General features: G+C 40.9%; 1 protein-coding gene and 1 pseudogene across 2 annotated transcripts in view; both read left to right on the top strand.

Moving 5' to 3' along the window:
- The window catches only part of ankrd13a (ankyrin repeat domain 13A), a 29,609-nt gene extending 4,828 nt beyond the window's left edge, over positions 1-24,781 (top strand). For both annotated transcript variants that reach the window (XM_078554395.1, XM_078554396.1), the window contains 13 exons: positions 802-926; positions 3,110-3,155; positions 4,720-4,863; positions 5,616-5,805; positions 8,800-8,866; positions 9,540-9,621; positions 12,272-12,336; positions 12,815-12,945; positions 14,774-14,931; positions 15,806-15,925; positions 17,562-17,725; positions 19,766-19,833; positions 23,602-24,781. In XM_078554395.1, coding sequence (XP_078410521.1) covers positions 802-926; positions 3,110-3,155; positions 4,720-4,863; positions 5,616-5,805; positions 8,800-8,866; positions 9,540-9,621; positions 12,272-12,336; positions 12,815-12,945; positions 14,774-14,931; positions 15,806-15,925; positions 17,562-17,725; positions 19,766-19,833; positions 23,602-23,791 — 1,550 coding nt within the window. In that variant the 3' untranslated portion in view covers positions 23,792-24,781. The remainder of the gene's footprint in view (positions 1-801; positions 927-3,109; positions 3,156-4,719; positions 4,864-5,615; positions 5,806-8,799; positions 8,867-9,539; positions 9,622-12,271; positions 12,337-12,814; positions 12,946-14,773; positions 14,932-15,805; positions 15,926-17,561; positions 17,726-19,765; positions 19,834-23,601) is intronic.
- Positions 2,112-2,701, top strand: LOC144687857 (ATP synthase F(1) complex subunit delta, mitochondrial pseudogene; annotated as a pseudogene).
- Positions 24,782-25,055: the final 274 nt, after the last annotated feature.

Below are 25,055 nucleotides of genomic sequence, written 5' to 3'. Positions count from 1 at the left end.
GTTCAAGTGAGTTGTTGGAGTTGGGTAGCAAGGAAACAGCATTTAAGGCAGAGGCTGAAAAGACAGGAAATCACCTAGAATCCATATTGGTTGGAATGATTTCCAGTTTTTCTTCCCCTTACACTTTGTTTCCCTCTTCTGAAGATACTGGAGTAGATTATCGACGTGACCTCCAGACATAAAACTGGCATTGTGGATCAGCCACCCGACTTCACTTTTCCATTCAAATTGGATGAGTCCAGTCCTGTCCAACAAGGATTATTTGATAACAGTCATGAGTAGGAATCCTAGTTGACAATGTTCCCCAACCCATGGGCATTGAGCCCGATTTTGTAACACACCAGCAGCTGCCTCAGCTGCGATGAACTAACTTGGTGCCAACCAGATGTTAGAATTTTTGTAAAAGATGCCACATTGGCATAAAACTCTTTAGCTCTCCTTGTCTATGGAACTTCCTCCAACCTTCAAACCCGCAGATTTCTGAACCCCTCCAATTCTGATACCTTGCACATCCCTGATTTTAATTGCTCCACTGTCGACAGCTGTGCCTTCAGCTTTGATAAAGCTTTTAGTCATCTGCTCTAATATTTCTTTGGTTTGGTATCAAATTTTATTTATTATTGCTCCTGTGAAGCATCTCGATATGCTTTACTATGCTAAAGATACTACATAAAGACAAATTGTTTTTGACACCATGGAGGGTAATAGGTACCAGTCTTGTCTATCCATTCTTGTCTTAGAAGATCTTGTAAGCACATTCTCAATTTCTAATTATTGGTTTTAATACTTCACTCTCTTCAGTTCTACAAGAGGCAGTCAGCACAGGAGATCCTGAGCTGTTGGAGAAAATTCTTCAGTATCGAGATTATAATCAAATAAATTCACAGCTGAATGGAGTTCCAGAACTCCTCAGCAGGATACAAAAGGTAAAGACTGCCCTTGCATTCAAGCTTTAGTATCATAGGTATAGGTTTTTAGATATGATAAAGGCCATTCAGCTATGGCTTATCATTTCAATTGTGATTCTGTATTCAGAATTAAATTCAGAACATAAATCTGTTCAAAATTTAGCGTCTTGTAGAACTCAGCTGCTGAGATGTCAGCCCTGCACATTCTGAGGACTTTCCTGATCTGTCTGGCTCAACTTCAATTTACATCATAGCAGGAATTGCATAATAAACTCTGTGTTTAGAAACAGCACTGCTTAGTTTCCATCCTATCTTTGTAACCTTAAACACATGCATTGTGTCTCCTTGTTGATCATTCCCAGTTTGGGTAAACTGAGTCCTCTGAACTTTGAACAGTAACTCAAAGCAGTGAGTACTGGGATCACCCCTATTGCCTTTCTATGTTTGCTCAGAAAATTTTCGGTCTGTTTAAGAGATGTTGCTTCTGAAAGATTGATATCACTCGTCAAAGCTTATTCGTCACCACCTCCCAAACCTGCAACCTCCTTTGCCTAGAAGGGCAAAGGGAATCGGGTGTGTGGGAACACCACCACTTGCAAACCAAACACCAACCTGATTTGGAAATATATCACTGTTCTTTCACCGTTGGAGCAGTTGCTCCATCGCTGGAGCAGAATCCTGGAACTCCTGACCAAACAGTATTGTGGGTGTACTGACAGCACATGGTCTGCAGTGGTTCAAATGGTGGCTCACCACCACCACCTGAAAAAACGTAACTAGGGACAGGCAATAAATCCTGGCCTTGCCAGCAGTGCCCAAGTCCCATGATTGGGTAAATAATGTTTAAAATGGGCAGTAATTTTTTTTTAGTTAAGTTATTGCCAATCACATTGTGGAGGGTGCTAGGTTAAAATTCAGCCCAGACTTTTAGGATGAATGAATGCCTTTGCACCCATTTGGCTAAATTTGGCAAATTGAATTGGACCACGGGTAGGTGTGAATAAAGAACGCATAGCTGAGATAATTAAGATAAAATTATAAAGGTAACCAGAATGGGAAAATGGTAATATTGCACAATATTGTAAAGTGCTTTTTATGAAGTCAGGCGTTTTTGGGTTTAATGGAGGAAGCTTGACTTGTAACCCCTGCTCCATCTAACCTAGGAATACCTGATGCCACTTGATAAATTAGTCAATTTCCCAGCAATAATAAACCCCTGGGATGTTCACAGCCACCATTCGCTCCATCGTCTACCCTAAGCAGCTGCACCTGGCCCGGGCAATTCTCACCAGGGGCTGTGGCACCATCGGCTTCCTCGGCCCTCAAGATGTCTTTTACATTCGCCTCTCCCACTGAGGTGTTTTATAATAAAGGCAGCATGAAGCAAGTTGATGTTCCAACACTAACTGGAAGCTTTGGCATTCTCCCTGCCCATGTACCCACGCTACAGGTGCTAAAACCTGGAGTTGTAACTGTGTTTGATGAAGAGGGTGCACAGCCCAAGTATTTTGTGAGCAGTGGTTCTTTGACAGTGAATGCAGATTCATCTGTTCAGCTCTTGGCTGAAAAAGCAGCAGCTCTGGACAAATTAGACATAACTGCTGCCAAATCTAACCTGGGCAAGGCCAATGCTGAACTATCATTGCTTCTGGTGAGATAGAATGGGCATAGAAGCTAATGAAGCAATCATAAAAGCGCTGGAGTGACTTGATTAATGGGACGAACTGTGTGTCATGAAGCTGATTGTTTGACCTTCATTTGGGAAGAAGACAACTTTACAGTTAAATGGGTTGAATTTATAAAAATAAATATATAACAACCAAAAAAAAAAATCCCTCACTTCCTGACTTTTTGTATTTTCTCCCCTTTCAAAATGATTCTTAATTTACAGTGCTTAAAAATAACTGAGAATAAGGTAAAAGGACAGTGGACTGTGTTGCTAAATTAACTTTGGCACTTTATTGACTTTGTCACACCTCATTGTTGGTTCCCTTGATGATCTCTCAGTAGTGACTACTTAAATTAAAATATTTGTTTTTTGATCTGCTGAATGTTACAATATATTTTAATTATATTAACTGGCTTAGGACTCTTAGATGTTGGATTCAACTTTTTTTAAAATTTTAATACACTTTTTTGATTTTACTACATTCATACTTGATGTGCCTAACCTCCGTTTGTTTTAAAAATTATCTTAACAGACTTCTGATTTCTACGTGGAGATGAAATGGGAGTTTACCAGCTGGAGTAAGTGTTCTTAAATTAACTAATTCTCTATGTCAAAATTGATAGTGAATTTATTGCGGGTGGCTTTTATTTTCTTGTTTTCATTGTCATCTGCTCCCAGTTAAAGCTGCCCTAATAGTGAACTACTAAGATAATGAGCTACTTGAAGTGACTCTCCCCCTATAAGGGCCGATATCTGGATTCTTGCTATGACAGTGGCATAGCTTAGATTATGAGGTTAATGTGGGTATTGTGAGCATGGACCCTGCTCTGACTGTTGGAGCTTCCAAGGTACAAAAAATTGTGTAGTGCTATAAGTGATATGATCTTTTCCTTCTCTGCCACCATGTGGATTTTTTTTTTTTCCAGCTAAGAAAGTGGGCAGACACCCTACTCCTATGCTTCTACCTGAGCTGGGTGCAAGGAGATGCAATAGGAAGACAATTAATTTCAGCTTGGGTCTTGTCTCAGATAGATATGGTTTATTGAAAAATCATCATGGCAGCATGTGCTGAATTATGATGATGAAACAAGTAATCACACTGTCTATAACAATGTTATACAATCATTAAAATAAAAATATTGCACAATTATGAACATTCAGTGTACAACAAATTACAATATATTGCAAAATGCAGGCCTTCTGTAATTTACAGAATAAAAGTATAAGGTCTACTGCACTCTGCATTTTGAATTAAAGTCTATAGGTCATAAATTGTCAGGTTGAATTAAATTCTCAATCATTTACATACTATTTGAGTTTTATAAAGATTGAGAGGTTTCCATATTACCCTATGCTACAATGCATTGGAATGACAACTTATATGTACACAGCGCCTTTGACATTGTAAAACATCCCAAGATGCTGATCATAGTCAACATTAAAGCCTCACAAAAGGGAGAACAACGTCTTTGGAAAAGGGAATCCTGAGAAAGGATTAACACAGATAATTTGATTGGATCCAGTAAGAATCTATTGCTTGTCTATTTGAACTGGACTCAGCTGGTATCGCTTCCTCCACCGAGTCTCACAGTAACTCAAAGCACTGAGAACTAGGATCATCCGTTGATGCCTTTGGTTTTAGTTTCAAGTCCACTTCTGGACTCAAACATTTGAATTCCTCCTGATATGAAAGAATCAACAGAAGTACCCCTAAAACAGTTGCCAGGGCCAAGTGGATTTAAATAACAGATAGCTATATAAAAAAAAAAGCCACTGTAATTGTCAATCGTGCTTATAGTTAAAACAATCATACAACATTGAATTATGTGGATTGCTTGCATTCTGAAGGTTCTAACCTTGAGGACGACTGACAAAGCCTTTCAAAATTTGTATCAATTTAGAGTGGTGACACAATTTGACTGTAGTTACCTCTTAAACTTTTTGTGAATTGTGACTATGTAAAGAGAGAACACCAAATCAAAAGTAATATTTTCACTACAAGCACACGCTTCATGGTAGTTAAGGTTGCTAAAAATGCAAGAATAAAAACAATTTATTTTTTTCCTTTCTCTCATGAACCCACTTTTTTTCTTCCTTCCTTTTGCCTCTACACATTTCCTCCATTTTTCTCAATTTTCCCAGTTCCCCTGGTGTCAAAGATGTGCCCAAACGATGTGTACCGTGTGTGGAAGAGTGGTGCCAACTTGCGAGTGGATACAACCTTACTGAACTTCGAGAATATGAAGTGGGAAAGGGGCCGTCGCAGCTACATTTTTAAGGGCAAGGGTAAGTATTATAGTTTCAAGGTCAAGTAGCTAGCTTTTGTTCTTTAAAATTATTTTCCCCCTTCTTTTATATTAATCCACATTGCAAACCAAGCAATTAACTAATCAGAATTCTTAAGTGTATAGTGAGCAGGAAAGGCAATTAGGCCTATTAAGACCATCACCTCTTCGTTTAGTGGGTAAATGCATTGCCTTGTTCAACTCCCAGTCATACCAACTAAATAGATCTCAGGTTCCATCCTTTGTCAGCACTGATCTTAACTAGGGTGGCATTAGCGGTGTTGTAGTTGGCTTCTCCCCTCTGTGCTCATAGACTTGGAATTGGGGGAAGGGGAGAAATCAGGCAGGGCTCCCCCCCCACTGATTGCTATACCTTAACACCTGCTGGAAAACGTGCATGGATGCACCTTGGAAAAGGACAGTATCAAGTTTACTTGTGATGATTCTCATTGCCACATAATCCGCATGTACAAATTGTCTAGGTTCACGCATGAAGAATTCCATTTTTACAGGAGGTCAGCCCACCCTTGTAACGATGTACTCCCAGTGTGAGTTAGTGACTTCAAATGATGAGGGGAGAAAATCAGTATCAGGAAAGTTTTTAAAGCCAAAAGAAATCAGAACTGAACCCATGTGTCTTCGATAACTTAAATATTTTTCATCTAATTATATAAATGGTTTTATAATTACAATGATATCCTGTTAAGTTTCTCATTACCATTAAGATTGCCTTGATTTCCTTTCTGATGACAGCTGATTCAGCAGAGTTTATAGAGGTAGACCACGATAACCAGGTCATAGACCGAGAACACTTTTCGCTCTCACAGGAGCAACAAGGGCTCACGCTATCCTCCATAAAACCAACAAAGGATCAGATTGCAAATCGTCTTACATCCCCAATTGTTTCTACATGCCTTGATACAAAAGACATCTCCTTTGAGAGGTAATGTTAACCTTGCACAGTAACCTGTAATGCTAGTCATCACTGAGGTTCAGTGTACAGTGTGACAAGAGAATATTTAACAAGTCATTAAGGGTCTGGTTTGGTGAGAAGATTTTATTCCAAGACCTATGTGAATTACCAAGGACCCTCTAGTGCAAGTGATTTGCTTTTCGCTCCCCTCCCCTGACCTTCCTTCTATCATAAGGTCTGAAGTGGGGATGTTCGTTGATCACTGCACAATGTTCTGTACCATTCGTGGCTCCTCAGATACTGAAGCAGTCCGTGTCCAAATGCAGCAAGACCTGGACAATATCCAGGCTTGGGTTGACGAGTGGCAAGTAACATTCACGCCGAACATGTGCCAGGCAATGACCATCTCCTTGAAGAGAGAATCTAATCATTGCCCCTTGACATTCAATAGCATTACCATTGCTGAATCCCCCACTATCAACATCCTGGCGGGTTACCATTGACTAGAAACTGAGTTGGACTAGCCATATAACTACTGTGGCTATAAGAGCAGGTCAGAGGCTAGGAAATCCTGCAGTGAGTAACTATCCTCCTGACTCCCCAAAGCCTGTCCGCCATCTACAAGACACAAATTAGGAGTGTGATGGAATACTCTCCACTTGCCTGGATGAGTGCTCCAACACTCAAGAAGCTTGACACCATCCAGGGCAAAGCAGCCTGCTTAATTGGCACCCCTTCCACAAAGATTCACTTCCTTCACACCGACCCACACACATCATCAAGATGCATTGCAGGAACGATCCCACACTCTTTAGGCAGCACCTTCCAAACCTACAACCACTACCATCTAGAAGGTCAAGGACAGTAGATGCATGGGAACACCATCACCTGGAAGTTCCCCTCCAAGCCACACACCATCCTGACTTGGAAATATATTGCCATTCCTTCACTGTCGCTGGGTCAAAATCCTGGAACTCCCTCCCTAACAGCACTGTGGGTGTACCTACACCACATGGGGTGCAGCAGTTCAAGAAGGCAGCTCGCCACCACCTTCTCTAGGGTAATTAGGGATGGGCATTAAATGCTGGCCTAGCCAGTGACACCCACATCCCATAAATGAATTTTTAAAAAATTATGAATGTCGCCTAAATCTTGGAAGAGGGAATTCAAAGGTTGGTCAAGGATTAACCTTTTTTGGTGAGAGAAGTTTTTGAATTGGATGTACTTATAATCTCTTAGTTCCACCTCAAATGAAAGCAGCAAGAAAAGACTGCTCTTTGTTTTAAACACTTTTGACACCTTGAGGTGTGATGAACACACAGACTAAGTTGTCATACTTTTGATTAGTATGTTATGATAAATAATGCCATCTTCTGCAATTTCACAATGTACTTAAGAAGGCAGTTACTTAACAGAAGTTTCATTCCCCCCACCTCTGATGAAGAGGAGATTCACCAGGATGTTGCCTGGGCTGGAGCGTTTCAACTATGAAGAGAGATTGGATAGGCTGGGGTTGTTTTCCTTGGAGCAGAGAAAGCTATGGGGGGACCTGATTGAGGTGTACAAAATTATGCGGGGCATAGATAGGGTAGATAGGAAGAAGCTTTTCCTTTAGTGGAGGGGTCAATAACCAGGGGGCATAGATTTAAGGTAAGGGGCAGGAGGTTTAGAGGATAAGAGTTTTCACCCAGAGGGTGGGGGGTATCTGGGACTCACTGTCTGAAAGGGTGGTAGAAGTGGGAACCCTCATAACATTTAAGAAGTTTTTAGATGAACATTTGAAGCCCCAATAGCATACAAGGCTACGGGCCAAGTGCTGGAAAATGGGATTAGAGTAGATAGGGCTCGATGACTGGCACGGACACGATGGGCCGAAGGGCCTCTTTCCGTGCTGTAAAACTCTGACACTGACGAGCATTTAATTTGTGTCACACTGAAATGAAAAATCAATTAAGAATGGCTATGGAAAATGGGGTACACCGAGAGGCTTCTATATTTAGAAGTCACGTGCAGTCTTCATGTGGAGAAGCTTAACAATTCTTTTAGTTGTTGAAAAAATATCCTTGTTTGAAAAATGGTGTTTTTTGACTGGGGCAGGACGAGAATTTGAATAAGTTGGACAATATCAAGCTTAGGTAAAACATGTACATAGTTTCGTTTTGAGAAATTGTTGCTTTAAAACAAAATGGGAGTTTCCAACATGTTTTCATTCTCATGACTAACAAAATCGGACCGAGGTGGACGTCTGATAATTGGAAACGTCACATGAGTGCTTTTCGTTTGAAGTTGAAAATTGTTGAATGTTCCTTGTATAGTTTCAATAATTGCTCATTTGAAAAGGGTGACATCTTGTATCTTGAGAACATTTCATTCTTCACCTCTGAATGACACTCAACAGTTGAAATGTTGCTTACCATAAACAACATTTTTACATTTTAAATAGCAATGAGCCCCTCATAAGATAGACTAATCTAACCATAGTTGCAAACATCAGCAAGTCTACTTTAAAGTTTGTGGCTCTTAATCTGCATGTGATTTATTTTTCCAGTTTTGTGAGGTTAACGTAACTGAATTAGAAGATTGGATGTGACTTGTTTCCAATACAGTAAGAGTCCAAGAGGAGGAAGAGCTGGTGGAGTTGTATCTTTAGAGCTTGGGATCAAAGAGTATGCTGTTTTGGGGTCAGGATTTATAATGCTGCTCTTTCACCTTTTTGGAATAGGGTAAAAACCTGGCAGATGGGATTAAGTCTCATGGGGTTTAAAAAAATTAAGAGTCTTACCCAGATCGTAGGGATGATTATCATATAGATAGTAATGGTGACATTCATGCTTTAAGGATCTCACAAGTATTTTTTTTGAAGACAATGACTTTAAAAATGACTTTTAAAGAAAGTTGCTTCAATATTTTAAAGCCAGGTGTGTTTTGTTGATAGCTGTACTTCTCAAAGGTGAATGGAAGGCAGAGTGATGGTATTAAGAAGGTGAGAAGTGTGAAGTACTTAACTCTCTACTTGTCCTACAGGAATAAGTCTGGATTCTGGGGTTGGCGGACAGACAAGACTGATGTTGTCCAAGCACATGAGGCCAAGGTAGAGTAAAACAGAAAATTTCACCATTAGTTATTTTGCTGTTTTCTTTATTTTCTGTGTTCCGCATAGTTGAAAACTCTGGAGGGAGGCATCCTGGGCTACTCCTGTTCAGCTCCTTACTCTCTGAGAGGTGATCACTTCATGTTCGGGGTATAGTCCCTGTCCCATTGATGTCAGGAGAAGGAGACAATGTGAAAATAGCTTATCAAAATCCAAACGGACTTCCATATCTTCTAGCTAGATAATTATTTTGGAGGGGGAAGGTGTGCAGGAGGGTAAAAAAGAAAAATTAGTGCAGAATTTAAGGGAACTGAGTGGTATTGGATAAGAATATTGGCAATCCACCTACAGTGATGTTCTCCACAAACAAATAGACTTGATAGTTCTGATGAAAGGTCACAACCTGAAATGTTAACTCAGTTTCTCTCTCCACGGACGCTGCCTGACCTGCTGAGTATTTGCAGCATTTTCTGTGTTTAGTTTCGATTTCCAGCATCAATAGTAATTTTGTTTTGGAAAGTTAGCAGTCATGGTTTAGTCTTTTTTATGCAGAATAACCATTTCGATGAAATGCTAAAAGGCTTTCACATTGTGAATCTCCGTCTCCAGGAGATTAAAGGAGGCGAAATTAATGCTTATATTTATGAACTTGGATTTTTTTTTTTTACTCTAGGTTTTCACTGTGAACAATGTTAATGTGGTGACCAGGAGCAGAACAGAACACCTGACTGATGATGAGAAGGCCAAATATAAAGGTACATGTAGAAATGAGAAATCTGAAATTTAGGATAGAACAGCTGATTCATGCAGCCTGCTTCTTTAACCTTGTGTAACTTTGCAGGCACACATTTTTCTTTGCATCTCTCTCTCTCTCTCTCTCTCTCTCCCTCTCTCTCTCCCTCTCTCTCTCTCTCTCTCTCTCTCTCTCTCTCTCTCCCCCCCCCCCCCCCCCCCCCCCCCCCGCCTTCCCGGCCCCAAACAGCATCTTATTTAATCTCCCAAGGAAGGCCAGTGAATTTGTGTAAAATTTAAGAGGTAGAAAAAATTCCTCCCCAGATGTAATGGGAGCAGAAATCCCAGGCTATTGCTCTAACATTACAATCAACTCTGACCTGTTGTACACCACAGCTGATGTTCTTGTGGTTCATGAGGACCAGAGCTATAATATCTTATAGAAAAGAGGAAGAGCCATATGTTGTCCAACCTATGTTGTCCAATAGGATTTCAATGCTCGTCAAACTTGTGGTGACCAGGTCACCATATTCACCACGTGGTACAAAATATATCCAGTATTAACAAAACAAATGCACAACCTTTTGAAGTAGGTTACTGGTGCACACACTGCCAGAGCCAGCAGAACAGTTTCAAAAGGATTTTGCAAAGCATGCCTGCTGTGTACATTCACTATCCTTTGTGAGAGAGAGAGAGAGACAGACAGACAATCTGTTAACTGAAGTGTCCTGTTTCTGACAGTGTGCTCCAGTTTATTTAAAAAAAAAAACAACAAATTTCTTCAGGAGTAAACTGAGTTTTTGATCAGAATTGATATATTAGGAGATTTGGGAAGGGAAAAGAATTGGCAAATCTCTACGTATTTGCATCTGCATTCTGACTCTTGCTTTGCTTACTCCTGCCATTTCCAAAGACAGCAGTTGGCTATTTAAAAGACTTTTGACTCATCGCCAACCTCCTGTAATCTCTCCTTTTACACCAAAACGCTGTATGCCTTTTAAAAGCTCATTTCTACAGATCTATTAAGTTGAAGGCTGAAGACATTTGGATGTTGCTGCACCACCCCAGCTTGTCAAAACTGCATGTTTCAACCCTCATTGGTAACTATGCAGCGCTGTCCATCACTCACTCACCTACCTCAACTGTTTTGTGAAAAACTCCAAACACCAACTAAACAAAAACATGTTCTTCAGTTAATAGTTAATATTGTGTTAATAGCTTCCCCAAGGAAATTTCTAGAGCAATCGGACCACTGTCCTTCTGAAGGGCAACCCTGCTTTCACAGAGCAGATCTAAATGTGTCGTAATTTAGAGGCACACAGAAAGAGAACAGGAACAGAAAAGGTAACAAATGACAACTATTTTTCTTGTTTCATTGAGCAAGTGGTCCTTCAGCTTCAACTTTAACACAGTTGTGTATTGTGTGGCTCCAAAAATGGAGAGCATCAATTTGCCCCATGTGTGGCCAATTCGCCACATGTGAGACTTATTGGACAACACTGTGGAGCACAACTGGAAGAAGTAGCAATGAGGTGATGCCAAACTTGAATCTAAAAGCCTGTAAATTGTAGGAGGAAGAGAAAACTGAGGAAAGAGTTTCACAATTACTGAGGTTCTCTTTGCCCTTTCATACAAATAGGGAACAATCAGATAAAACAGGCATGGGAATAATCAGATAAAACAGGTATGAAAAGGCCAAGTCCATTGTTCCGCTGAAGTACTTACCTACATTCTTCAAAAAGGGTTGTAAACTCAGGCAGTCTTCTCCACTTGTTTGGTTTAGAGTAAACCAGCAGTGCTTGCCACTAACTGTCAGCCTTGGCTCAGTGGTAGTATGTTTGCCTCCAAGTCGGAAGGTCGTAGGTTTAAACTCCATTTCAGTAACTTGAGCATGAGTGCTAGGCTGGCACTTCTGTGTAGCACTGAAAGAGCTGCTGTTCCTTGGGTGAGAAGTTGCACAAAGGCTCTTGTCTGACCTCTCGGTGGACAGAAAAGATCTCCAGCCCTATTCAAAGTGTAATGGCCAACACTTATCCTTAAACCAACAACTAAAACAGTTAAGCTAATCATTTGTTCCATTGTTTAATAGGATCTTGCTCTTTGGAAATTGGCTATCACGTTTCCTACGTTAGAACAGTGGTTACAATTCAGAAAATATTTTGTTAGCTGTAAAGCAGTTTGGGATGTCCTGAGATTGTGAAAGGCATTATATAAATGCAATACTTTTTTTTGGCCAAACAGAAGAACTGAAAAGGTGAGCTTACAACCTTTTTTGAAGAATGTAGATAAGCACTTCAGTGGAATAATGGACTTGGCCTTTGCATACCTGTTTTATCTGACTGTTCCCCATTTAAATCTGCCTGTAATGAATCAGTAATCAACTGTTTATCAAACATCAAAGCTTTCAGAAAAAGCCCTTGCTCTAGTTACACGCTAAACATTGAGAGCTGTTTGATTCCTAGACCACGAGATGCTATAGTGAGCTAGCAGCTTTGCAGTTTGTATAACACAAAGTAAATATAGAGTGAGGCTCTCACCACTTTACTTCAAACACTTTGGTTCCAATTTCACAAGATCAATTTGAACACTGAGCAGTTTGCTTTCTTTCAATTTTAAATCATCAAAACACCGCCCATTGTTTCCTAATTTTACTGTATTTTGTTTATCTTACAGATGATAAAAATCTACTTGAATCTCTGCTGGGAAAAGTGGAGGAGCACGTCAACCCAACGAACGAGGTAAGTTGCATAGAAAACTTTCTTGTCAGGCTTTCATGTGTTTATTTTCCATTTCAAGGTTGCTAGAAATCAACATAATGCCAAAGAGGAGATGTTTACATTTTCCTCCTCATCTACTCCCCCGCCCCCACAACATCATAAGTAGGGTAGCCACTATTTGGTCCTTAGACAACTGATGGACATGGTTTTGAGACCTAGTTAGATGATAGATTTCAACAATTCACATGAACAATTCTGTGTAAAATTTTTGAATGCATTGTCTACATTCCCTTGATGATAGCATGAACACACACATTACCCCAGTGAATTGAGGTTTCTCTAGTTTAATTGTGTGGCCAGTCAAAATTTCTGGGCAAAAGTGTCCAGATATAGTCATATGTCCTGGTTTCCATGCACACGTGTACCTTTATTGTGGTAGTTGATGTGTTTGAATGTTTTGCTGGTGACAGTCTTACATACTGTCTTTTGTTATTTGCAGCACCTCATTACAGAAACCGCAACCGTTAATAACCCCACATCCATCACGCCGGAAGAATATTTCAACCCAGAGTTTGATCTTGGAGACCGAGATATTGGTCGACCCATGGAACTCTGTACCAAATTACGCAAGTATGATCCTTAACAATAACGAAGAATAGTATTAGAGCAAATGTCTTGAGCAATTGCAAGATGTTGCAGAGTGGTAGAATACCCAGTTCACGCCTATAATATTTTAGTCTGGCTTTTGAGAAAGGTGTTAACTTGAAAGCTATTGATGAGGGTGAAAATTAGAGTGCAAGGCAGCCTCCATCATCCGGTTAAATAGCCAAGTTGATAGGGGTCAGGGAGTTGGGGAATATAACAGGTCGGCAGGGGTACTGGGGGTGGTGGCAGGGAGCAGTGTTGGAGAATGCCCAAAGAATTGAAGAAAATAGATTTGTCAATGGGGGAGGAATGGACAAGTACTTGAAAGGAAGGTAACTTGCAAACACAAGACGTGGCCAGGAAACCGATGTTGGAACAGGTCAACTTGTCACCTTGAGCTAACATTGGGGCGAAGTTGGCATTTGGCCACCTCCTTTCTTTTCCCCCCCCACCCCACCATTTTAAAAGAGCAGCTTACCAAACTCTTTCTAGTGAAGCCTCTTTAGGTGACTATTTCTAACTGGAATCTGTCTATTCTATGCATTTTTGAGTTGCTAGTCTAGGAACCAGATCAGGCACACAGTAAATTACTGGCCCCAACTTGAAAGTCGCTTACCAGTTTCACTGTTATCACATGGTGTGTTCTTTTTCTCTACAGACTTTCCTTCCTCTCCACAGACTTTACTTCTTCCTACTTTACTTTTGCTTTATTTTCTCTATTTCAAGTCAACTCGTTTTCAGGAATATCTGCACTTGTAATTCCTGGTCTGCCAAGACAGCTGTAGAAGATTTATGCAGATCTATTTGCCCCTTAGGTCCCAATAAAGAGAAGGTGAGTCCCAAATTTAACCCATGGCCTCAGCACACTGCAGGTACGTTCAAAATGTATAATAGCTTTGAACTATATTTGTGAATGTACATTGATCGGAGATGCTGCTCCTATTCCGTTTTCTCCCTGTTCACAGAAACAATCTTCCCTCATTCACTGTTGGTTTCCACTCCCAAGTCCCACTTGCTGCTGCACACTGTGGATTGAAGTTTTCCTTGCCAAATGGAATTAGGAACACTTTTTTCTCTCCTCGGAAACTATTTACCTCACCACCAATTACATCCTGCTTCCTGGCTACTATCTCCGGTTGAATCAGAGTGTTTACAAACTTGAAGCCCTGTCTGGTGCTGAGATGAGCTTCCCACCCCATAATCCTCACCACCACAAAACTTCCACCTCTGTAACATCATCCATCTTTGCTACTGCTCAACTCATCCGCTGAAACCCTCACCCATGTTTTTGTTAGCTCCAGGTTCAACTACTCTGATGCTCACCTGGCTGACTTCCCAACTTCCACCCTCCATAAACTTAAGCTCATCCAAAATTCTGCCATATCGTCACCCACCACTTACTGTACCTGCTGACCAATATTGGGTCCGGTCTGCCAACACCTCGAATTTACAGTTCTCAGCCGTGTGTTCAAACCCCTCTAGTCTTGCCACCCACCCTGTCCCCATCTCTGTAATTGTCTCCAGTCCTTCATCTCTCCAAAAACTCTGCAATCCTTCTGCATTTGGAATTCTTTCCCTAAATTTCCTTGCCTTTCACTTTCCTCATCTTACTTCTCTTAAGACCGAACTTTTATTTACTGTTCCCAATATCTTTCTTTTGCTTGGTTTTAACCTTTTGTCGAATTGCACTCCTGTGTTGCCCCTCCTACTTTTTTTCCACTTTAGCAGCACTATATAACTTAATTTGGGTGAAATCCAGGGCTTTATTATTTCACATTATTCAGTGTGTTTTATTTCTCTCCGGTCTAAGCAGATTTAAAGCAACACTGTGGCTCTGCGAGGAATACCCACTGTCCTTTGTGGAGCAGGTGATTCCAATCATTGATCTTATGGCAAGGAGCAGTGTACATTTTGCAAAACTCAGGGACTTCATCACATTGCAATTGCCACCAGGATTTCCTGTCAAAATAGGTAAAATTCAAATTACTACTTTTTTTTGTCCTTACTATCCAGGAATCTCTGCAGGAATGTACCTGTGTGTTCACAGTTGGTGAGGATCAGTTTTGCCTTCCATGTAAAATGCTCTTCAAGCATTTGCTGTATATCTCGGACATAAATCACTGCCCATTTGGATGAGGAAGTGGAAACCCTGGCAACTATGGAGCTGTATCTCATCAAGAGTCAGCACTGTCGATACAGGAGGAGAAAAGATTGGGGGGTTTTTGGGGGAAGAGAGAGGGGGCAAGTAAACTGGTTGTTGGCCTTGACTTGTGATAGCATCTCGCCTCTGAGTCAGAAGGTCATGCATTCAAGTTCCACTCCAGAGACCTGAGCGCTCAATCTAGATTGGCACTTTTTAATGCAGTGCTGAGGGGGTGCTGCACTGCCCCGTCTGCCCTCTCGACTGGACATAAAAGATCCCGGTGCACTGTTCGGTGAAGAGCAGGGAATTCTCCCAGCGTCCTGCCAAACTTTTATCCGACAACTAACCAAAAAAACAGATAATCTGTTCATTTATTTCATTGTTGTTTGTGGGACCTGATGCACGCATTTCCTACATTACAACACCAACTACACTTTAATTAATTAACCAGTAGGCTATAAACACTTTGGGACAGCCCGTGGCTATGGAAGACACTATATAAATGAAAGCTTGTTTTTTTTTTCTTTCTGGGTATATGTCAGTCACTAAGTTTCTACAATTGTTTGCAGGGCCATCAAAGTTTGAGTTGATATTGCATGCTTATAAAACAGTTTTGCCTTAGCTGAGACACTTCAGTTACCCATTGCCAAGAAAGTATAATTTGAATAAACAACTAAACCTAAACTATCTTATCTGTCCCAGAAATACCACTCTTCTATGTATTGAATGCACGAATTACGTTTGGAAACGTGAATGCGTGCAGCACTGTCAAGGCACATCAGGGATCACAGAGCAACTTAGAAGTGCCGACATCAAATGGAGGTTTGTATACTGGGTACATTGCCCTGCTAAACAACTCTGTTTAAAGTTCCTAATTTGATTCTTGTATATGTTATAGGCAATTTGGAAATTCTTTTTGTTTGAGGATTATAAAAATATGCATTTTTTCCCCATAAGATCATCATAAACATTAACCTGAGATGGGAAAATAAGTAAATGAAAAGCACGTGCACTGATGCAGTTAAATCTTCCTGTGAGGTTAGAGTTAAAAAAGTATATTGAGAAGAAGGGAAATCTGGAGAGAGGAAAAATTGCATTGAAACAGAACTAACTGTTTACTAGGAAGATTATATTGACAGGTTGTATATTGTTAACGATAGCACTCCAGAGTTCTGAGGTGGAGCTCTATCTGATTCCCAGCATTAACCTAGCATTTAAAAAATCATGGGCTAGGAAAGGTTCATCACTGGAACCAAGCGCTGGCATCCAGCACATCAATTGCAGCTTTGGATTCCCATTTGTTTGGTTTGCTTCTCCCCCTCCCTCACTCCCTCCCTCCTTCACCCCCTCCCTCCCCCTCCCTCCCTCCCTCAACCTCACTCCCTCACCCCCTTCCCTCCCCCTCCCTCTCTCCCCCTCCCTCTTTCTCTCCCCCCCTCTCTCTCTTCCCTCTCTCTCTTCCCTCCCTCTCTCTCCCCCCTCCCCTCTCTCTCCCCCCTCCCCTCTCTCTCCCCCCTCCCCTCACTCTCCCCCCTCCCTCTCTCTCTCCCACCCCCCTCCCTCCCTCTCTCTCTCCCACCCCCCTCCCTCTCGCCCTTGGCCCCCCCCCTCCCGCTCGCCCTTGGCCCCGCTCGCCCTTGCCCCCCCTCCCGCTCGCCCTTGCCCCCCCTCTCTCCCCACTTTGTCTTTCTTGGATATATGACATATGTCTTTGGTTTACCCTCTGCTTTTTCCACTTCCTTGTTCTTCTCCCTATCTCTTGTTCTCGTTTCCTTTTCTCTTTTGTTTTTCATGAGTTGGTTTTATTTTTTGTCTTGTGCTGTGCTGCCATTCCTGCAGAGCCAATATTTTAATGAACTGTGCTCAAGATGAGGGTTGTTGGTTATGTAGAATGGAAAATATTCAATTTCATGTCTGCCTTGAGCATTCCCAGATCAGGTGCAGCAAAATGAGAGCGCCCGCTACTGGACCAATCTGATAATACATTTCCAGTTGCTGGTAGCCTGTCTGAAAGAGATCAGTTAATCTCATACACTGGTAGAGACACCTGGGTGCTGCAGATGAATCGCAGTAGAAATGAATTGAGACTGCTGAAAACATTACAAGTAGAAAGAAAGCTAATATAACCAATTGAGCCATATAGCTCAGTAGAGGGGAAACATCTCCATGAAGTGCAGCTCACCTAGAACAGATTCATACTGGGTCAGTACAGGCAAACCATCTCCAGTTTCATAAAACTAATAGTAAACTTATGGAGCAAAGTCACTGTTGTTGAACAACGTGGGTAGGCACTGCCTGCGTTGGTATTAAATTTTTAACCTGTTGAAGGAACACAGTGTCATTGTTGGTGTATTTAGCTACGTGCAATGCTGCCTGCACGATGTTTACCCCAAACACTTTTAATGTGCCAAGTTGCAGCTTGTGGAGTTAATCTGTACCGTTTTTCCACTCTCTTCAGACTCGAACTTTAAAGTGGATCCATCTGTTTTTGCCATACCGGAAAACTACCACGTCCGTAGCAATGGCAGGAACGTGGTGCATGGAGTTGAAGATGAGAATGATCGGCTGGTTCAGTTTGCAGTCCAGCAGAGTCTGCTGGATTCTCGTCCTGATGGTGGTGAAGTGAGTGTGAAATTGAGGAGGAAATAATGCCTAGACGTGTAATGGGACACTGTCTTTCTCTTCCCCCACCTCATTTCACTCCTCCGCTACCCCCCCCCCCCCCCCAAAGGTTTTCTTCTCTGCTGTTTCTGTTGCTGGAGTATGATTCTGTGGGTAATATAATTGTAGCCACCCATGATTCAGCTCTTTGTATTTGAGGCTAGCCAACTTTGTAACTGTGCAATCCATCAGAGTTGAACCTTAACTAATGTCCACATACACACACACAATTTCCAATAAGGATCCTGGAGAACAATCTGAAGCGAGGATCTGGGATTTTATTCTTGAAGCAGAAAAGGGGCTAGACTGTATCTAGCTTGAGATGAGCAAAAGTGAGGCATCAAACCCGGCCGAGTGCTTTGCTTTTTTTTTATAATGTTTTAAAAGGCGGCTCAGACCAGTTCCATTTACACTGCAATTGACACCAAACCCAAGTAGTTTAAAATATCTTCACCTGAAAAGTCTTCACCATTTCCCAAAAATTCAAAGTCCGCTACATTCATTTGCTGCTTTTCAGTTCCTTAAGAAATCTAAATAGCTTTAAAATGAAAAATTAATGGATTAACAGTTGGAGAAATGCAGCAGCCAATTTGCCCACAGGAAATTCCAATAAATGGCAGGTGAATAAATAAGCAGATAATCTGTTTTGGTGGTGTTGGGGAATGTTGGCCAGGCCACCAGGATCTTCCCGTTCTTCATTTCAGTACTGCCAAGGCATCTCTGACATCTATCTGAATAAATAGATAGGGATCAGATTAACTTGTGATTTAACTGTACTGATTATGTGTAAAGGTCTGTCCTTGTTCTTCAACCCATAGCCTTCTGACTCAGATAAGATGTTACCAACTGAGTCAAGCTAACCCTTCAACACAAAACTCCAATATAATTGTTCCATAAGATGTGTGTTATGATCTCCGTAGAGACTGATAACTGGACGTTCGAATTTCTTTTTAAAAGTTAATAGCTGAAAGGATGACACAACAAGATTTCACATCTTAAGACTTTTACTCTAACAGAAGATTGAAATTACTATTAACTAAACAGTCTCTTCTGTAGGCAGCTTATACTTTAAACCACAAAACAGAACATGCCCCTTTAAACACCGTCGAAAACAAACTTCATGGATATACTTCACTCTCTCCTGTAAGTAGACATTCAATTTTCCTGGAATCAGTCCAAAGGGATTCTTAGCTCCTGAGGGTTTACTTCTGTTCTTTTCCTTTGTCAGCCTGGGAACTTTTGATCTTAGAACCATCTTTCACAATGAGGGTTTTCCCCCAGAGATAATTCTTCTAGCGCATGCTAGGCGATCTTCCAGCCTCGTTCTAACTCATGAATTCTCTTTTCAGTCCAAGCATGAGCTCCCACCCATGTTCCTGAGTGGTGAATTAAAGCATTTTGCTGCCTATAGCTGCTTTCCCTTTGCCGGATCCCAATAAACTAATTTGGTCTGAGAGTTTTCAGGGATATCTTCCAAACCCTTCTCCTTTCAAAGCCCATCTCCATGGCAACATGGATCACATGGGCCTTGTATCCAGATAGAAATGCTGATTAGCTATTCTTGAGAGCCCAACTCTCTCTCATCTTGTAAGTGAATGGACAGTTTAAAACAGAACAGTTTACAACCTGACATTTTCAACATTTTTCTGGGACTTTAGAGATTCGCAGTCTACCCACTTTTAGCACCCTTGTCCCCAGATGTAAACACTTTGCATCTTCTTCCCAGTTAAACAATATGGACCTCCTTTAATCTCTAATAGTCAAACCACCCAGGCTTGCTGTCAGGCAGACTTCAGAACAGGTCACATGATCCCCTTCATTTTATCTTTAATTTTTAAAAAAGTCCCAAAACATAACAATCTTTTAAACCTCATAATTGTGATGTGTGGCAAAGACTTCATTCTGCAATTCTTGAAATCCAGACAAAATTCATTAAATAAATGTAAATAACTTTGTTTTTGGGAGCAATTAAAAGTGACTCTTAGTGTTGTTGTGTTTTAGGGCATATGGGAGATGCCATCCAGCAGGACTTTACAGCTGGAGCAGAACTTGGACCAAGATAGTGAAAGGTAAGAAATGTTACTTTTCAAAAATTTTTTTTTTTTCTGTTCTGCATTCTTTGTTGATACTGAAATCAGTAAAGAGCAGGAAGTGAGCTAGGGGTTTTTCCTCCTTCCTGTGGAGGTGTACCTGGGATAAAATCAGAAATTTACAAAAGAGATGGGGAAAAATATTACGTCCAGGTCTGAATACAGCGTATCGAAGTCCCAGAGTATTATGCAATCCTATTTTGTTAAACCAACTATCCTAATCTTTATTAGGACAGCTATGTTTTCTCTCTCCACCCTTGAGAGTAGGGAGTCGGGTTCACAGGATTTCCTTGGTTGGTGTTTGGGAAGGTCATAGTCTAATATCTGCTTATGTGGCTTGGAGTCAAATTTTGCCTTATGATGCTCATGTGAAACGCCTTGTAGTGTTTTCACCATGTCAAAAGTGCTATAAAAATGCAAGTTTTTGATTTTTTTTATTACTATCTTATTATTAATAACCAGGAGGGCTGGCATTTACTTTTACAATGATGTCTGATGAGCAGTTACTTTTTCCATTTCTTCTCCCTCATTTTAAACAGCCCCCCAGTGCCAATCCCACCCCCCGCCAAAACCCCAGAAATATTCTGCTAGTGTGAGGCTCTTCCTGTAACTATAACAGCTGGATTTGGGTGACAGGCACACAAAGTTGACATTGAATTATATTGCAATTGGGAGCATAGGAACATACGCATTAGGAGGAGGCATAGACCACTCGGCCCTTCAAGCCTGCTCTGCCATTTAATAAGATCATGGCTGGTCTGATTATAGCCTCAAGTCCACATTTCCGCCTACCCCCAATAACCTTTCACCCACTTTCTTGTCAAGAATCTATCTGCCTCTGCCTTAAAATTATTCAACTGCTTCCACTGCCTTTTGAGGAAGAGTATTCCAAAGACACTCGATCCTCTAAGAGAAAAACAATTCTCCTCATCTCTATCTTAAATTGGTGATCCCTCATTTTTAAGCAGTTCTAGATCTTCAACAAGAGGAAACATCCTTTCCACATCCATCCTGTCAAGACCCCTAAGGATCTTATGTTTCAATCAAGTCACCTCTTATTCTTCTAAACTTGGATACAAGCCTAGCCTGTCCAACCTTTCCTCATAAGACAACCTGCCCATTCCAGGTATTAGTTTAGTAGACCTTCTCTGAACTGCTTCCAACACATTTACATCCTTCCTTAAATAAGATCATCAATATTGTACACAGTCCTCCAGATGTGGTCTCACCAATTCCCTGTATAACTGAAGCAGAATCTCCCTACTTTTGTATTTGATTCCCCTCGCAATAAACTATAACATTCTATTAGCTTTCCTAATTACTTGCTGTATCTGCATATCAACCTTTTGTGATTCATGCACTAGGACAGCCAGATCTCTCTGCATCCCAGAGCTCTGCTATCTCGCACCATTTAGATAATATGCTTTTTTTAATCTTCCTGCCAAACTGGACAATTTCACATTGGAGGTTTGGTAACTGTGAGGGTGGTGATGTTTTTCATATTTCTCTTTGCTATTGAATCACTTAATTTACATGGATGGAGTTGATTCAACAGGTGTGAGTTCAAGATCAGAAGACTCCTTATATAAGGCAAGGCCCATACAAGCTAGGCAATAACAAAAATCGTGCTCTGGATGCACCCAAGGAATTGACTTTCTGAGCAACCTTTCAGTGCCTAAAATTACATGAATCTTGTCTCAAAGTGAAAAATCAAGGTGATTAGAGGGTTTGATAGAGTAAATGAAGAAAAAAACTATTCCCTCTGGCACATGGGCCAATAACCAGAGGACATGGATTTAAAATCTTGGCAAAAGATCTAAAGAGGAGATGAGAAATTGTTTTACACAGGAAGTTGTCAGGATCAAGAATGCTCTACCTAAAAAGGTGGGGAAAGCTGATTCCCGAAATAATTTTGAAAGGGAGGATGAGGAATTTAAATGGCTATGGACAAAAAGTGAGAGTTTGGGTCTAAGTGTGTTTGCTCTTTCAAAGATCCGGCACAGGCTTGATGGCCTCCTTCTGTGCTCTTTTGATGATACTAAGGTAAAGGGAACATAAGGTACTAGAGAGAGGTTGCCTCAGATCAAAATGCTGTCTGATATTCTCACTGACCTTTGCCTTTGGACTTGTTTTAAAAGTGAATTGGGGATTTGGAAGCCTTAACAACCTCAACTGGGTCTCTAGACTGGGAGAGGAGATAAATCTTGAGTTTCTACATTTGGGATTGTGGTTTGTTCCTCCAATACATCTGTGAGCAGGATAACATTGATGTTCTTTTGGCTTACTCATCACATTTTTTATAGGCCAGGATGGTTGAGTGGGAAGAATGTAAATTGTGGCAAATATTGTACAACTCTGACAAAAAGCTTTATATATCTTGTCCTGATGGTGCTGATTTGTGCTGGGAACAGTACAATAGATGTATAGCCCTTCAGATTTGAGCCCAGATAGTTATTACTGATAGTCTAGTTAACTGGGGAAGGAGATGAATCCTGTTCATGCTTGGTGTCCACATTCACACACTTTGCAGGATAATCACTGATTTGCAATCAAGATTGGGAACCCTGATAATTTGATTTGAGAAGCGGAGCATTTCCTGGTCAGCCAGAAACATGTGGTAGGTGCAGTGTAACAGTCCCCAAAATGGACAATTTCACATTGGAGGTTTGGTAACTGTGAGGGTGGTGATGTTTTTCATATTTCCCTTTGCTATTGAATCACTTAATTTACATGGATGGAGTTGATTCAACAGGTGTGAGTTCAAGATCAGAAGTCAGAAGACTCCTTATATAAGGCAAGGCCCATACAAGCTAGGCAATAACAAAAATCGTGCACTGGATGCACCCAAGGAATTGACTTTCTGAGCAACCTTTCAGTGCCGAAAATTACATGCTTTTTCACTTTCAGAGACAAGATTCAAGATGATTAGAGGGTTTGATAGAGTAAATGAAGAAAAAAAACTATTCCCTCTGGCACACAGGGCCAATAACCAGAGGACATGGATTTAAAATCTTGGCAAAAGATCTAAAGAAGAGATGAGGAGAAATTGTTTTACTCAGGAAGATTCCACACACAAGCTCTTGCCACTGTACTCAGTGGCAAGTGTCTTCCTTGCTTTGAGGGACTGCTAGAGAGAGAGATTTGACTAGGTTCTTCCTGTCTAATGCAGAGGCACTGCAACCAATTGTAGGTCGTAGGACATAGGAGTAGGCCATTTGGCCCCTCAAGCCTGCTCCACCATTTAACTAGATTATGGCTAATTTTCTAACTCAACGTCATCTTCCCACACTATCCCTGTATCCTTTGATGAAATCTATCGACCTCTGCTTTGAATGTACTCGATGACTGAGCCTCCACAGCCCTCTGGGGCAGAGAATTCTGATTATAGCCGTGTTTTCTCTCTCCTGTGAGAAATGTGGAGTCACATTTGCTACCTTCCAACCTGCAGGCACCATTGCAGAATCTATAGATTTTTGAAAGGTGATCACCAATGCAACCACTATCTCTACAGCCACCTCTTTGAACACTCTGGGATGTAGATCATCAGGTCTAGGGGATTTACCAACTTTCACTGCTACTTTTCTGCAAAGCTCGGCTCAGTTAACAGAGATTGAGGATTGGAATTGGGATCTTTCTGATGAATACATTAACAAAGAGAGTCAGGGAAAAGGCTGCTTTAATTGAATTATTCTGTTGAAATGGTTCTGAAGTGTTACCATCACCTTTCTGTGAATTCAACTTTTCTAGGGTGATCAATGAAAGCGTTATAGCGGGTTCCCATGACTCTCACTCCATAGATAGGTACTCCAGCTACAGCACTCAGTTGCAAATTGCCATGGAGCTTTCTGCCAAAGAACTTGAGGAGCAAGAGGAAAAACTGAGAGAAGAGGAGGCCGTGCTGAAGCAAATATTGGAGCTTTCTCTGCAAGAGAAATGAAGACTCCTCATGGCCAATTGAAACGGGTGCACAGCACTTTATTAATCTGTTACAACCATGAAATTAATCTGACTTTTCTTAAGGTGTGTGTATATATACACTTAGCCAACAGGTTGTGTTGACAATTCTTTCCTCCTCTGATTCAAGGTGCTGATCGGAATATAACATTCAGCTCCCATGGGAATTAGCCTCCCACCCAAACCCAGCAGTCGAAGTTTGCCTTAGAAGCCAAAATATCATCTATTGTTTTGGTTCCAAAGTATAAATTCATTGCAATGAGTTTTCTGTTTTGATGGTCTTGCTGTTGAGCTCACTGGAAAGTGCTATAATATGACATTGCGTGATTGGAAACAGCCAGATTCTTCCTGCACTGAAATTACCTTCCAAACAGCAAGCAGACAACTTTCAACAAAATACGTGTGTATGCAAACACTTGCACTTATGATGCTGAATTTCATAGAAGCTGCATTAAATTTGAACCCTGCACCAGGGGTAATGCAGGCAAAGCCACATTTATTGCCCCAAAGGTAGTTGCCTGAGAAGAGTGATTGCAGATCATTTGATCATGGGGAAGGGAGGACCCCATTGTCATGTCTCACCCTGTGCTTAGGCAATCTTTGCATTTGCACACTTTCTAACAGTGCTTGCTGGAAAGTGATCAGGAGCAGGAATCCTGGCCCTATTTCACCCCTAAGCTTTAGCTGAGTTAAGCTTATAATACCTGAGGATCAGCTCGAGAACCTTTCGCATCTGTACTAGCAAAATATTGTGACCAGCTCCAAAGACCCAACGGGGAGGATTATGTTGAGTAATCACTTGAGCTTTGTTTGCAGACTATAACTGATGAATGTAGCATTTGATCTTGCCAATTTCTTGTTTTGCAGAAGTGAATGCCCCACACTCCTATTTTTCTACATAGCTCTGACTGTGGTGCAGTGTGAAATTATTTTTTATCCATTTAAAAGGCAGAAAATAAAACCTATATCCTAATCATTTCATATATCATAAATTCATGAAAATGTTTAACTTATACTTTGAAATGAAACTGTACACTGTAGTTTTCAGAAGTGTGCTTTTACCCTTTTCTCTGAATGATGTAATAATTATATTAGTAAAAAAAATCTGCCTTAGTTCAGTGAGTTTCTTTTTAATGTATCTTCTTTAACCTAAAAACAAGGAAGGTTATTTTCCTAAACCTTACTTCTTAGAACTGTACATAATCTGCCTGGTTATAAATTCTACCTAACTCAAATTTCTATGAGGT

The sequence above is a fragment of the Cetorhinus maximus genome, chromosome 12 (genome assembly GCF_964194155.1).
Source record: "Cetorhinus maximus chromosome 12, sCetMax3.hap1.1, whole genome shotgun sequence".
NCBI lineage: Eukaryota > Metazoa > Chordata > Chondrichthyes > Lamniformes > Cetorhinidae > Cetorhinus > Cetorhinus maximus.
Note: the sequence above shows the minus strand (reverse complement) of the source record. Positions and strands in the feature narration are given on the sequence as shown.